At 33.4% G+C, this 14,128-nt stretch overlaps 1 protein-coding gene across 1 annotated transcript; it reads right to left on the bottom strand.

Annotated features, from left to right (window-relative positions):
- Nucleotides 1-220: 220 nt before the first annotated feature.
- Nucleotides 221-7,089, bottom strand: LOC114458415 (melanoregulin-like). The gene is made up of 5 exons (XM_028440782.1): nt 7,013-7,089; nt 5,488-5,731; nt 2,738-2,828; nt 1,403-1,569; nt 221-289 (listed from the first exon to the last, which is right to left on the bottom strand). The coding sequence occupies exons 1-5, from the start codon at nt 7,087-7,089 to the stop codon at nt 221-223; spliced, it is 648 nt and encodes a 215-aa protein (XP_028296583.1).
- Between the last annotated feature and the right edge of the window lie 7,039 nt (nt 7,090-14,128).

The following is a 14,128-nucleotide window of genomic DNA, read 5'->3' on the forward strand; positions in this document are numbered from 1 at the left end:
TTAGAACGATCATCTAAAGTGCTTTCATGTGGTATCGCTTTGATATCACGCCTCAGTTTACACTTGTTCTGTTTGCTGCGTATTTAACGTAAATGGTTCAAAGTCTTTGCTCTAAAACAACATATTAATATACTTTGTAACAGACCGAAAATATATTACATTTATAATATATTTTTGTGTAGAACCTTTCAGTCTCTCAGATGTTCTCACTTCCTGGTTCTTACTTTGGATATTTGTCTTTGGCCAATCGGACAAAGTCCTCAGCGCTGTCCAGGGACAAAAGGCGGTCCTGAAGGGAACATGGAGGGGAAAAAAACAGTTTAACTGTAACAGGAATAATAGTATTTTAACTAGTATTTTGCTAAAACCACATTCAGACATGTCTGTTGCAGTTTGCACCAAAGTAACATCATTTTTTCATAATAAAACCATCATTTATTTATTATCAAAACAAAACAACTTCTTATTCTATGTTTAATATTTTCTCCACTGAAAACTTTTCAAATATGAAGGAAATGATTAATAAGAATACACAAAACGACAACAAAAATAATCAAAATGTCTCTATAAATCTTGCAAAAATAAAGAAAAATACACAAAATGACAACAAAAATCACCAACTTTACGCTACAAGATGACTACAAAAACAATAGAAAAATACACACAACAATAAGAATGCACAAAATGAGAAAAGAAATACACGTAATGACTCCATAAAAACTTGCAAAAATAAAAAAAATACACAAAATTACAAAAAAAAGCATCCAAATTTCTCTAAAAACTCATAAGATGAATACAAAAACACACAAAACCACAAACTGATTCTAAATGTAATATTTTATCTACTGAAAACTTTTCAAATGATTAAGAAAAATACACAAAACCACAACAAAAATCACCAACTTTACTCTACAAAAACACAAGATGACTACAAAAATAATAGAAAAATATACACAACAATAAGAATGCACAAAATGAGAAAAGAAATACACAAAATCGCAATAAAAATCATCCAAATTATCATCCAGATGACTGCAACGACACAAAACCACAAACCTACTGTAAATGTAATATTTTATCCACTGAAAACCTTTCAAATGTTAAGGAAATGATCCTTTTCTTGTTAAATTGTTGTGAATCTCAGCCATTTCTTGTATTATTACAAAATAATTCAAAGGCAATTAGTTGCCTTTGCAACAATAAACAGGTCAAATCACTAACTGACCTGTTTATTTGCAGCAATTTTTTCATGGTTATGAGACGACTGCATTTTCTAATATTACAATAAAAAATTTAGAAAATTTGGAAAGATTCTTGGCTTCAATAACAATGAAATGGGTCCTGCAGTGTGTGTGTGTGTGTGTGTGTGTGTGTGTGTGTGTGTGTGTGTGTGTGTGTGTACCATGACAAACAGATATCGATTAGGGTCTCCTGTCCCTGGAGGAAACAGAGACGTGTGGTCCAGCAGCTGCTGAAGCAGATGTGAGGCGGTCTTTAGATTTTCCAGATCTCGACTGAAGCGACTTTGTCTGTTCACACACAGCAAAGATTCCACCTCACACTGGTAACCTGTGGAGGATGGAGCAGAAATACACAAAATTACAAAAGAAATCATCAAAACTACTGTAAAAACACAACAGATGACTACAAAAATACACACAACAATAAGAATACTCAAAATGAGAACAAAAATACAAAAAATAGACAAAACTCACAGAAAAATATACACAACAATAAGAATATATAAAATGACTCTGAAAATACTTGCCGAAATACACAAAATGACCACAAAAATCATCAGAATTACTGTAAAAACACACAAGATAACTACAAAAATATACAATAATAACAGAAATACACATAATGACTATAAAAATAACAGAAAATTATAAAAAATACTCAAAATAACAACAAAAATTACTTTAGAAACACACAAGATTACTTCAAAATATATATAAATAACATGAACATATACACGGCAATAAGAATCCATAAAATAATTACAGAAATAGCCAAAAAAATAATACAAAAAAAATAAAATATACAAAATGATGACAAAAATCATCATTGCAAAAATACACAAAATTACTACAAACATCATCAGAATAACTGTAAAAACACACGAAATAACTACAAAAATAACAGAAATACACAAAATGACAACAAAAATCACAATAAAATAAAAACAATACGAATATGCAAAATGAGAAAAAAAAACACAAAATAAGTATGACTAATTTTAAAAAATACTCAAAATGACAACACAATTACTTTCAAAACACATAAGACTACAAATAAATAATACATAAATAACATGAAGATATACACAACAATAAGAATCCGCAAAATGAGGACACAAATAGACAAAATTACTCTATAAAATATACAAAATGACAACAAAAATCATTAAAATGACTCTAAAAACACACAAGATTACTACAAAATATACACAGTAATGACCTAATGACACAAAATGATGATAAATTAGGCAAAACAGCAACAAAAATACACAAAATTACTCCAAAAACACACAAAACCACAAACACATTCAAAAGATGTCAAAATATACAAAAATACACACATACGCTCAGTGTGTTGATTATTCTAAATGCTGACATGAATATTGATAATGTGGGCCTTGGATCAATGATCTCTGCTGTAGTGCACTCATAATACGAGGAGAAACATCTCAACATGTTTCTGTTAAACCTTTAGAAATAAAGTTGAATTCTCTCACCGAGCTGAACCAGGATTTTCCTCCAGCGTGACTTGACCTCACGTTGAGCGTAACGCAGGACGTGTATGTCGTAGTTTAGCTTCTCCCATTCCTTAACCACACAAACACACACAATGAATGAAACTCAACTCATCTATATGTATCATTGTATGTCCTACTTTCATTATTGCCTTTACATGGAGAGAAATATTCTGTTTCTGGGTCAAAACTTGTTAAATATTCCCTCCAACGTGTCTGTCAGGCTGCTGGCCTACGTCTTCTCTGAGATTTGATTGGCGGGGAGAATGTGGACAGTGTGTGGAGCATCTATTCTCAACATGAACAATGTCACATGATCCCATCAGCATGAGTGAGCTTGGGGCTAATTTTGTGCAGTGCCCACAGTAAATGTACAAACTGACTCCACAAACACACTAAATGCACATAAAAAGGAATGACTACAAAAAACATTGAAAAATGTACTAAACGACAACAAAAACACAGAGAATGACATACAAATGCAATAATCAACACTAAAAAAAAACACACAAAACAACAACAAACTTACACAGAATGACAGGAAAATTAAAAAAAAGGCAACAAAAATACAAGAGATGACAACGAAAAACTAAAACATTTACAAAATTACAAAAATTACAGCAAAAACACACAAAACAACAAAATTACACAGAATGACAGAAAAATGCAAAAAAAAAAAGACAACAAAAATGTCAGGGATGACTTCAAAAAACTGAAAAATGTCTAAAACGACAACAAATAACATGAATAATATACAACATTACAACAAAAACACACAAAACGACACAAAAATGAAATGATTGCATGAAAAACACACACAATCAAAACACACCAAATGAGAGGAAAATACACAAAAGACAACAAAAGGGATGATGACTACAAAAACTGAAAGATTTTCACGACAAAAATAAATAATGCATCGGATAACAGTAAAAATGTACAAAATTACAAAAAAACATCATAAAAACGCAAATAATTACACTAAAAATACAAAACAACAAAAACATACCAAATGATTGACAACAAAAATACAAGGAATGACAAAAAACTGTAAAATTTACAAAACGACAATCAAAAAATGCATCCAATCACAGGAAAAATATACAAAAACACACAAAATGATGTATGAATGCAAATGATTATACTAAAAACACAAAAAACAACAAAAACGCACCAAATGAGAGGAAAATACACTAAAAAGACAATAAAAATACAAGGAATGACAAAAAAAACTAGCAAAACGATAATCAAAAAATGCATTGAATGACAGGAAAAATATACATAATTACAACAAAACACACAAAACAATGTTAAAATGCAAATAATTATACTTAAAACACACAAAAAAACAAAAACACACCAAATGAGCATCACCGCTGTGATTAAAGTTGTTCATCAATGGTGTAAAATAAACCGTTTACGACACAAAATGTGTTTCTTTACATCAAAAAGCTTGAGGTTCGTTTTAAAATCAACAACAAATCAAAGACTTCTTTGAGGAGCCACATCAGTGTCCTGTGTTCTGATTGGATGATGAGATTATAGATCTGCACAGAGACGGTCATTATTAGTGACCACATGAGTTCATTATGGTGGTCCTATAGTGTACATTCCTACTAACGTACAAACATGAAGGAACATCTGTGTGACCAATCCAGCTCTCACTGTTGATTAGATGATAAAGGTGAGTTTTAAAAAAAAGTTAATAAAGTTAATAGAAACAACATAGGAGGATAGAAAAAGACACTAATGTGTTTCCGCCATCAACTTCGACATATTGAAAGAAACACAGCTTTATGACGTCATTGTTTTAGACCAAACTAGTGTTTTCCCACACAGATATTAATCAGATATCAGCAAAAACATATCAACTCTCCAATATAGGCACTCCAATACATAATTTATTTGTATTAAATTTATTTAGGTTATTTTTCACGGTTTTCTAATGTATCACCTGCATCAAAGAGGTTATATTTTCATGTAAATGCTTTACATTTTAAACAGCAGGGAAAATATAGAGATAATTCATAGATTTTAGTGTCAGGAAAACAGCAGCATCCTCCTATATGTGCTCTTATTTTGAAAAGAACAACTTCCGGTCTAACCATAATAATAAAAGAAACTAGTGTTTTTGTTTGTTTTTGTCCTCGGGTATTTCTGTTTTTAGGTTTTTAGAAACAAACCCATTTTTTTTAAATGTTTGTTTATCCCATGATAAATAAATATGCCTGGAATTGAAATTGAGTTTTTATTCAATTTCAAAAAGAAAATCAAATAACCACTGTTTTTTTTTGTTTTTTGATTTCCTTTTCTGAATGTAAAATTCAATGTCCACAACATACACTGACTGTGAAACTACAAAAAAAGGAAATAATCAGACAACAATTAAACGCATCACACCATTGTCGACCAATCAGATTACAGGTAATGCACGGTGACCAAACAGCATTGAATGGAGGTTATGGTTCTTTATAAATGTATCTATATTTAGAGCCTTTTTTTTTTTTTTTCCACTTATGGTAGATTTGGTCTCTTACTTTTTACATTTCTACACGAGTTGTTTACTGTATGTAAGGGAACCATGGCAACGATTTACTACCAAAAATAAAGGTGGGGGGGGTGAAAATAACTAGTAATTTTTACTTGAAGTACTATTTAATTGAGCTACTTGAGTATTTTATGTATGGCGTACTTGTTGTTGAGTAGAATACTCTTTACACCTGTGGTATTACCTCTGTAGCCTGGTCTGCTTGGTCTCTCATGCTGATGAAAGCCTGTAGTTCTCTGTCCAGGCCCTGCCCAGTGGCACTGGGAGAGCTCCCAGTATAGCTCTGTTTTTGCTGTTTGCTTCCCCCTGGGTTGTGTCTCAAAGCCACAGGCTTAAAAAGACTTTCCTCCTCTGTGTCACTCTCACTGGATTCACTGGTGTCACTGGATAACTGGGCAGGAGGTCGAGGAGTCGCCGGGTTTCGCATCCTTACAGAAAACAAACAAACATTAGAAAACATTAACATGGTGATCTATTGTGTACAGTATTTCTCTCATTTAATGCACTGTCTTTGTTGTCGTGTTGTGTGTTTTTGGTGCCATTTTGTTGTTTTTCGTCTGTTCATTTTTATTGTTCAGTATATTTTTCTCTTATTTTGTGTTTTTTTTATTGTTGTTTTTGTGTTCTTGGTATTATTGAAATTATTCTATTACAGTGTGTGTGTGTGTTTTGTGTCATTTGTAGTGATCCTGTGTATATTTCTCTCATTTACTGTGTCTTTGTTGTCGTTTTGTGTGTTGCTGGTATAATAAGTATTTTTTTCTCTCAGTGTGTGTATTTTTGGTGGCATTTTGTGTGTTTTGTTGTCATTTGTCTGTTATTTTTATTATTCAGTGTATTTTTCTCTTATTTTGTGTTTTTGTGTTGTCATTTTTGTGTGTTGTTGGTATTATTTAAATTATTCTATCACAATGTGTGTGTTTTTGTATGTTTCTCTGGTATTTTTGTGTCATTTGTAGTGATCTTGTATATATTTCTCTCATTAAGTGTGTCTTTGTTGTTGTTTTGTGTGTTTTTGTTGTCGTTTTTGTGTGTTTTTGTTGTCGTTTTTGTGTGTTGTTGGTATTATTTAAATTACAGTGTGTGTTTTTGGTGTCGTTTGGTTGTTAATGTGGTTTTGTATGTTTTTCTGTTATTTTTGTGTATTTTTTAGTGATCTTGTGTACATTTCTCTCATTTTGTGTGTTGCTAGTATAATCATAAGTATTTTTCTCTCTTAGTGTGTGTGTTTTTGTGTCATTTTGTCTATTTTGTTGTCGTTTTTGTGTGTTGTTGTTATTATCTAAATTATTTTATCACAGTGTGGTTTTTTCTGGTATCGTTTGGTTGTTTCTTGTCGTTTTGTGTGTTTCTCTGTAATTTTTTTGGATTTTGTCGTGTATTTTTTCTGTTACTGTGTGTGTTTTTAATGCCATTTTGTGTATTTTGTTGTTTTGTCTGTTCTTTCTACTATTCAATGTATTTTTACTCTTATTTTGTGTGTTTTTGTTGGCGTTTAGTGAATTGCTGGTAATATTTAGTGTGATAATGTTTTTTTCTTTCTAAAAATGAACAATATGAACCCAAATATTTTTAACGCTATCATTTAATATTCTCTCTCTCTCTAGTACACGCTGCAGTGCCATCGCGTACCCCTAGGGGTACACGTACCCCCATTTGAGAAACACAGTCTGCACTAACACATGAACATGAGAAGCCGCAGATCTCACCGTAGAATGTCATGCATCTCCTCTCTGCTGGGCCTCACGTAGTAGCGAAAGCAGCAGGTGGTTAAATTGGCCCCCATTGGACCGACTCATGGAAAACAATCCCCCCCCTCTAAAAAAAAAAAAAAAAAAAGTTGATTAAAGTCCTAAAAACAAAATAATCCTGCACCCAGTCCTCAGCAGATCAGTCTGGAATGGAATTTATTCTGTCCTGTGAGAGCAGCCTGTCAATTACATTATCCACGTGAACACACACACACACACACACACACACACACACACACACACACACACAGAGGTGAATGAATGGCACATCTATTCTTCAGCTCCTGATGATGCTGAGTTCATTCCTCTCTGACTGCATTGTTGCCATGGTTTGTGTTCACAGTCAGAAAAGTGACTAAGAAATGACACGGAAACAACTTTTTATTTATTATTGAATTCACTTTGAGAAGCACTGGTTACTGGGTTTGATTCTGTGTGCAGTTTGCATGTTCTCACTCAGGCTTCCACTGTTCAAATGCAAGAGTATGAGGATGATTGGAGTCTATAAGGTGTCGGTTAGTTTTCTGTGGCGTATTAACTGTTGTACGTTAATAGTAATTCAAGTTTCTGGGGAATAAGCATTGACTTATATCAGGAACAGGTGTGCACAATAATAAAACATGCATTGCTGTCTTAAAAAGATTGCACTTCTTGTAGTTTTGACCTTTGACAGTTTGAATGTTCATATATATATATATATATATATATATATATAAGGAAGAGGTGTGCTGTTAGATGTGTGTATCAGAAAACATGTTATTAATCTATCTATTTATCTTCTACCTATAAAAGCAAGGAACGTCTGTGTGTGTGCGCGTGTATGTGTGGAGCAAATATCTCCCCGACGTGGTGCGAGTTCGCCCTGAAATTTTGTCAACGGGTTCCAAATACCCCGAGTGTGTGTATCTGTTATTTTGGAGTAATTTGGTCATTTCAAAATGTTTATTTAAATTTTATTTCACTTCCGGACGGCCCATGAAATGAAACCTATTCAGCTTTTGACCTCAGGGTGTGAGGGGGGGCACTAGTGCACCATCTATAGCTATTTCACTGCACAGCTCCTCACACGAGCAGGAGTCACGTGTGCGGCCAGAGCCAATCGCTGCGAACACAGCCAAGCGGACACGGACTGTAAACACACGAGTGAGAGAGAAGAAGATAGTTTAGACCGAGACACGGAGCTCTCTGAATAGATCATTTGAAACCATCAGCCACTGGTGAGTCTTTTACAGACACGTTTCCCATTGTTTAAACCATATAACTGTTGTTCAATAACGTGCTGTTTCACTAGAGTCGGTATTGAACTCAACCTGTTCAATTCTCCATCTGGAAAACTTCAGATTCTCTGTGGTGCCATGCATAGAAGCTAAGCTCTGACCACTCGGTTCAAAGGTGAAAAATTATTATTATTATTATTATTTTTTTTTTTTAAAAAAGACAGCTGAATTCTAGATAATACTTTTATTTACTTACTCACTCATGTATTTTGGAGCTTTACGTTTAGTTTTATCGCAGTTTTGTTGTTTTTCTGATTGGCGCTATAATGCATATGGAGTTTGGTTATCAAGGTATTTATTTATTTGTAGGGATGTAACGATTAATCGTAAGGCAGTTAAAAATCGATTCATAGGTATAACGATTCACATCGATGCTGTGAAAATTGAATCGCAGTACTTTTTTTAACCAGCAGAGAGCGCTACCCAGAAGTGTTGGCGGCGAGCGAAATCTGCTAATACTTTCTTTCTGGCTGCCTTCTACTCTTAAACATGCTCATAAATGATTCTTTACCCCTTTAGCACCAAAAGAATATCTGTAATATTACGTGAATATCTGTAAAAGTCACGTTTTTCTATTAGCTCTGTCTGCTAGCATAGCATCTCTTCTTCACTGCGAAATATCTGCATGCCAACCGACCACTGGGTTAGCAGCGCCCTCTGCTGGTTCAAACAAATATCTGACCTAAATACAGTAAAATGACTGTTTTTTTTTTTTTGTTTGTTTTTTTAGTCCAATTGTTAAGGCACAAAATACATTTTCAGTTGCACTTTTAAAAAGAAAAATAACTATTATGCAGTTTTGTATTGTTTACTATAGAACCAGAATTTAAATAATAAGCTTCTTCTTCATTTGTATTATTCCTTTATTTATTTCATTCAAGATTTATTTTTAGTTAAATTGCATTGTTTTGAATAGTTTATCAAGGGATTCTTTTGACAATGAAAAATAGTATAGTATTTTCCCAAAAAAAATAAAGGAAAATTTTTCAGTCATTTATATACAGTCCCATTTTGTAAAATAAATCGTGAACCCAGTATCGTGAATCGAATCGTATCTGGAGTTGAGTGAATCGTTACATCCCTATTTATTTGTAATAAAAATATACTAAATGAGTAAAATAAAACCAAAAACTAAACAATATTTATACAAAAAGTACACAAAATGACTCCAGAATCACACTACAATGACAACCAAAAACAATTGTACAAAAAATGCACAAATAGACAACTGTAAGATAAAAAAACACACAAAATGACTCCAAAAAACATACATTACAGAAAAAACACCAAACAACAACAAAAAATTAAAATGATTCAAAATACACAAAACTGCATATTTATACAAAAACTACACAAAATGACAACAGAAATGCACAAAACTACACAAAAATACACCAAATGACTCCAGAGTCACACTATAATGACAACAACAACAACAACAACAAAAAACTATAATTATTCAAAAACACAACAGAAAGAAAAAAAATACACACAATGACTCCAAAAAACATACATTACAAAAAATATAAAAATGAGTAAAAAAACAAAACAAAACAACAAACACATTTATACAAAAAATGCACAAAAACACAACAAAAAGATACACAAATACACATGACTCCAAAAAACACACATTACGGAAAAATACACCAAACAAAAAAAAAAAAGTGAGTAAAAAAAACAAACACATTTATCATGTTCATGTCCCATACAATTAAACCAGTTAAATAACACAAGCTTTTTTATTTTACACCCACAAATAAAGCTCTTTATAACACTACAGAGTATGTACACCTCTTTGTACATCCAACCTTCAAACATATTCTTATTTGGCCATAATTGACAACTGTACATATGCTCCCACATGAATGCATACTTCCGACGGGCACTGTACTAGTACTGTATAAAAAACACATAATCCTATGAAAATTCAAAGCAATAATAGAGTTTTCCACTAGATGGCAGTGTTCAAAAGCAAATGGAAGTTTGGTAATAATCCAGTGAGGCAGCAAGATGAAAAACATTAGCTTGTTTTTTTCTTTATAGCAAGTAATCAGGAAAAGAAAAGGTGGGAACTAAATATAGATCTACAGAGATTATAATATTTATCACAGCAAGCACGACAATAATGTGATTGTATCTGATCACATGGCCACATTATTAACAGTTAATAATGTAGAATAATGACTAATCAGAGAATTATTACAGGAAAAAACAAAGAATTTGTGTATGTTTGTCTTTTTCTATGTTTTCCTCTTATTTTTGTGTGGTTTTTACTCTAATCTGTGTAGAAATGTAGTAAATAATACTGTTGATCAGTGTGAATATTGAGCTTCAGCTCCTCATTTCCTCCATCCTCCATCCTATCATATATTACTTTACTCAATTTATGTCAGAAATTTAGAATAATGAGCATTAATCATTTTATATTTTTTGTGTTATTGGAGTTATTTAGTGTATTTTATGTCCCAAAATGTATTTTTTGTGGGGTTTTGGATAATTTTGGGGTTTTTTTCAAACATTTTTTATTCATTTATTTATTTTTTTTAATAGTTTTGTCCATTTTTTGTCTATTTGGTATTTATGGACTCGTTTTCTGTGTTTTTTTAAGGTCTGTTGGGGTATTTTTTGTTGTCGTTTAGTTTGTTTTTTATGAGCTTTAGTCGATTTTTCTGTCATCTTTTGTGTTTTCGGAGACATCTAATGCTTTTTTCTGTCCATTAATGTATTTCTTGTGTGGTTTTGGATCATTTTAGTTAGAATTTTTTTTTAATTTCAAGATTTAAAAAAAAAAAAAAAACGTTTTAGTCTACTTTTGTATTTTTGGAGACATTTTCTGTTTTTTTGTTTTTTTTTTTGTCCTTTGGGTATATTTGTTGTCATTTAGTATGTTTTTGGAGTCATTTTGGATATGTTTTAGGACCTTTAGTCTATTACCCTGTCATCTTTAGATATTTAGTGCTTTTTTTGTCATTTTTCTTGAGATCTTGGAATATTTTGGCGCATTTTTCTACAATTTTTGTGTTTTACCTGTCATTTTGTGTGTTTTTGTTGTCATTTTAGTGCTTTTTAGAGTTATTTTGTGTATTTCTTTAGGGGGCTCAGAAAACTGTCTGGCCTTTATGAACATGTACATTAAGTTTGATACATAAAGTTGTTGACGGAAAATGTCACATGAAATGATAGAGAACTCGATAAAAGAATAAATGCAAAAACATCAATAAGAGATGGAAAGGTGAAGAATAAAATAGGGATGTCAAGATGTGGTAGAACAAAGACTGTCCTGTAGCAGCAGCAGAAGAAGAAGAAGAGAATCTGGATGTATAGACGGTTCTCTGTGGGTTTTATGTGTCAGACGGTGGTTGTGTGGATTAATTAGTGGTGGTAGAGGAGGTGGAGGAGGTGGAGGAGGTGAGTACACACACAGGGAGGATGAAGCATGGTCGGGTGCAGGTGATAAATGATGAGCATGGAGAGGAAAGCACGATGAGGACGAGACAAGACGAGCAATGGCAAAGGAATACTAATGTAAACGTGGACATACCTGCTATCTTTGAAGATACATTACAGTTATTTATGTATTTAATACACAATCATTCCACTGAATAAGAATTATGGTTATTGTGGATAAATGTTGTATTTCTCTGTTTTTGCCTTGATAAATTCTGTATTTAAAGGATACTTTTGTCAGTTCAACAACTCAACAGGAAGTTTTCATACCAGTTTTAATGGAATTCTTACAAGACATCAGGCTCCTAGAATGTTGTTTACAACCGTTGATGCAAAAGCTAAGATAAAAACGGACTTATTTACGTTATCAATGGTTTGTAATCTGTTATGATGCTGAATATACAAAAAAAAACACCAGGACAAAGGAAAATTATCCAAATTATTCTAAAGTTTGGGGTGTACCTTGATTGGGGGACAAATCAGATATGGAAGACAGAAATATGTATCGGAAAAATTAAAGAAAAATCATTCATTATTGTGTAAATCTCCAAATAATTCAGTTGTAGATATCTCAGTCATTCCAAATATAGAAATGTAATAATAAAACATCTTTCCCATGCCTTTATTACATGATGGCAGTCATTTTTAATCGCAAATTGCTGAAAGAACTGTCGAGTTTCCCAAAAGTCTGCAATTTCTCAAGAAACATTCCACAAAATTCCTCGAAATTACACAAAAATTGCTCACAAAGTCAAGAACTGTAGAAGTGAATATCCTGCAGACATGTATTGCTTAGATATTGTCATTGTTTTAACTTCTTTATATATCAGTTATATGTGGAAGTCCAAACTACAGCATAATAAAGTTGGAATTGCCTTTATTTTTCAGACCTGAAAACACAGGGCCACTTGTCATCAAACTGCTGAGTTTCAGCCCGTGAACAATAATTTGAGTGTTCACGCAACTAGCATGAATATAAAACACTGATTGCACTCTTGAGCAGAATGAAAACGCAGACTCTAGTTTCTAGCTGCTAAACTAGAGCTGGCAGGCAGTTAGCGTAGCAACCTGATGACAATAAATCAGAAAAAAAGGCCAATAAACTGTAAATAGACTGATCTGCAGACATGGAGCAGTGAAGAGGAGCAGCTGTTTGTAGAAGCTCCATTTATTATAGATATAGATATAGTTACAGAACCCAGGCACACTCTGATTGGTTGAGCTGTTTGATTGGCACCTTTATTAGCCAAAAGCACTAAAAATAGCTGAAAGAGGAACAATATTAGCTGTGCAAACTAAGCCAGATTAAAGCAGCCTAACTTTTGTGCTGCGACATATAGCCTACAGCAAATTAAACCCTGGATTTTTTTAAATTTTTGTAGTCGTTTTCTGTTTTTGGGGTCCTTTGGGGTATTTTTTGTTGTCGTTTAGTATGTGTTGTGAGACATTTAGTGTATTTTTCTTTGATTTTCCTTGTATTCTAGGAAAACTTTGGTTATTTTTCTATCATTTTGTGTGTTTTTTTTGTCATTTTTTGTGTTTTTGTTGTTATTTTAGGAGAAAAAGAAAGGATTGCCAGCCGCTGGGGGGCGCGTGCGTGCAGCCTCTTGTGAAGCTTCACCCGCCTCTCCTATAGCTTGCGGGGAGGGAGCGTCGACGGAGGGCCAACGTTCCATTCTGATACAGTCAGATGACGTATAATGACCTTAAGTAGATCTGGTTCAGAAACAAAGTTCCAGGTGATGGTGGAGGAGAGGAGGAGGACAAACATCCTGGTGGATGAATGAGACAACCTTGATGACTGGCTTTGGGAGCCAGTGATGATTAGCAATTTGTTTTCGATTCAGGCTAGCTCAATTCCGATAGCATTGAGTCCCGGTCTCCAGCAGTAATCCAATAAGGTGGCCTTTAAACTTGCAAGCCGAGCATTCAACTTCTCCAAGTTAGTTTCAATTCCACGTAAACATTCCAAAGTAGCCTCCTGCTTACTTTTGAGTTTGTTCATCACATGAGTCTGAGTGTTGAGAGCCCTGCTCCATCCATCAGAAATGACTGGCAGTCTTCCCAAAACAGCTGCCAACGTAATACTGACTTTGCAATCGCTCAGAAAGCTGCCAGCTCCAATCAACAGCATGCCTGCTACCATAATTCCAATCATGTAGATGTCTTCCACGTCCTTGCTTGGACAGGTGGGCTCACCACTGCCTGTTTTTTTGTTGTGTGCATACTTAAAAAATGTGGGTATTTCTCACGTACTCAATATTTTCGTACTATCTAATGTGAACGCACTACATACTCATTTTGACGACAGACTTAGTATGAGTAGTATGTTAAAATGCCATTTCGA

This window comes from Gouania willdenowi, unplaced genomic scaffold (assembly GCF_900634775.1).
Source record: "Gouania willdenowi unplaced genomic scaffold, fGouWil2.1 scaffold_118_arrow_ctg1, whole genome shotgun sequence".
NCBI classification, from domain to species: domain Eukaryota; kingdom Metazoa; phylum Chordata; class Actinopteri; order Blenniiformes; family Gobiesocidae; genus Gouania; species Gouania willdenowi.

Bases quoted from the DNA above. Each gene is read 5' to 3' on its own strand.
- LOC114458415 (XM_028440782.1), bottom strand. From the start codon at position 7,089: ATGGGGGCCAATTTAACCACCTGCTGCTTTCGCTACTACGTGAGGCCC. The intron at 5,732-7,012 runs GTGAGATCTGCG...GTTTTCTGTAAG, and splicing joins GAGATGCATGACATTCTACG to GATGCGAAACCCGGCGACTC. The intron at 1,570-2,737 runs GTGAGAGAATTC...CATCCTCCACAG, and splicing joins GAAAATCCTGGTTCAGCTCG to GTTACCAGTGTGAGGTGGAA.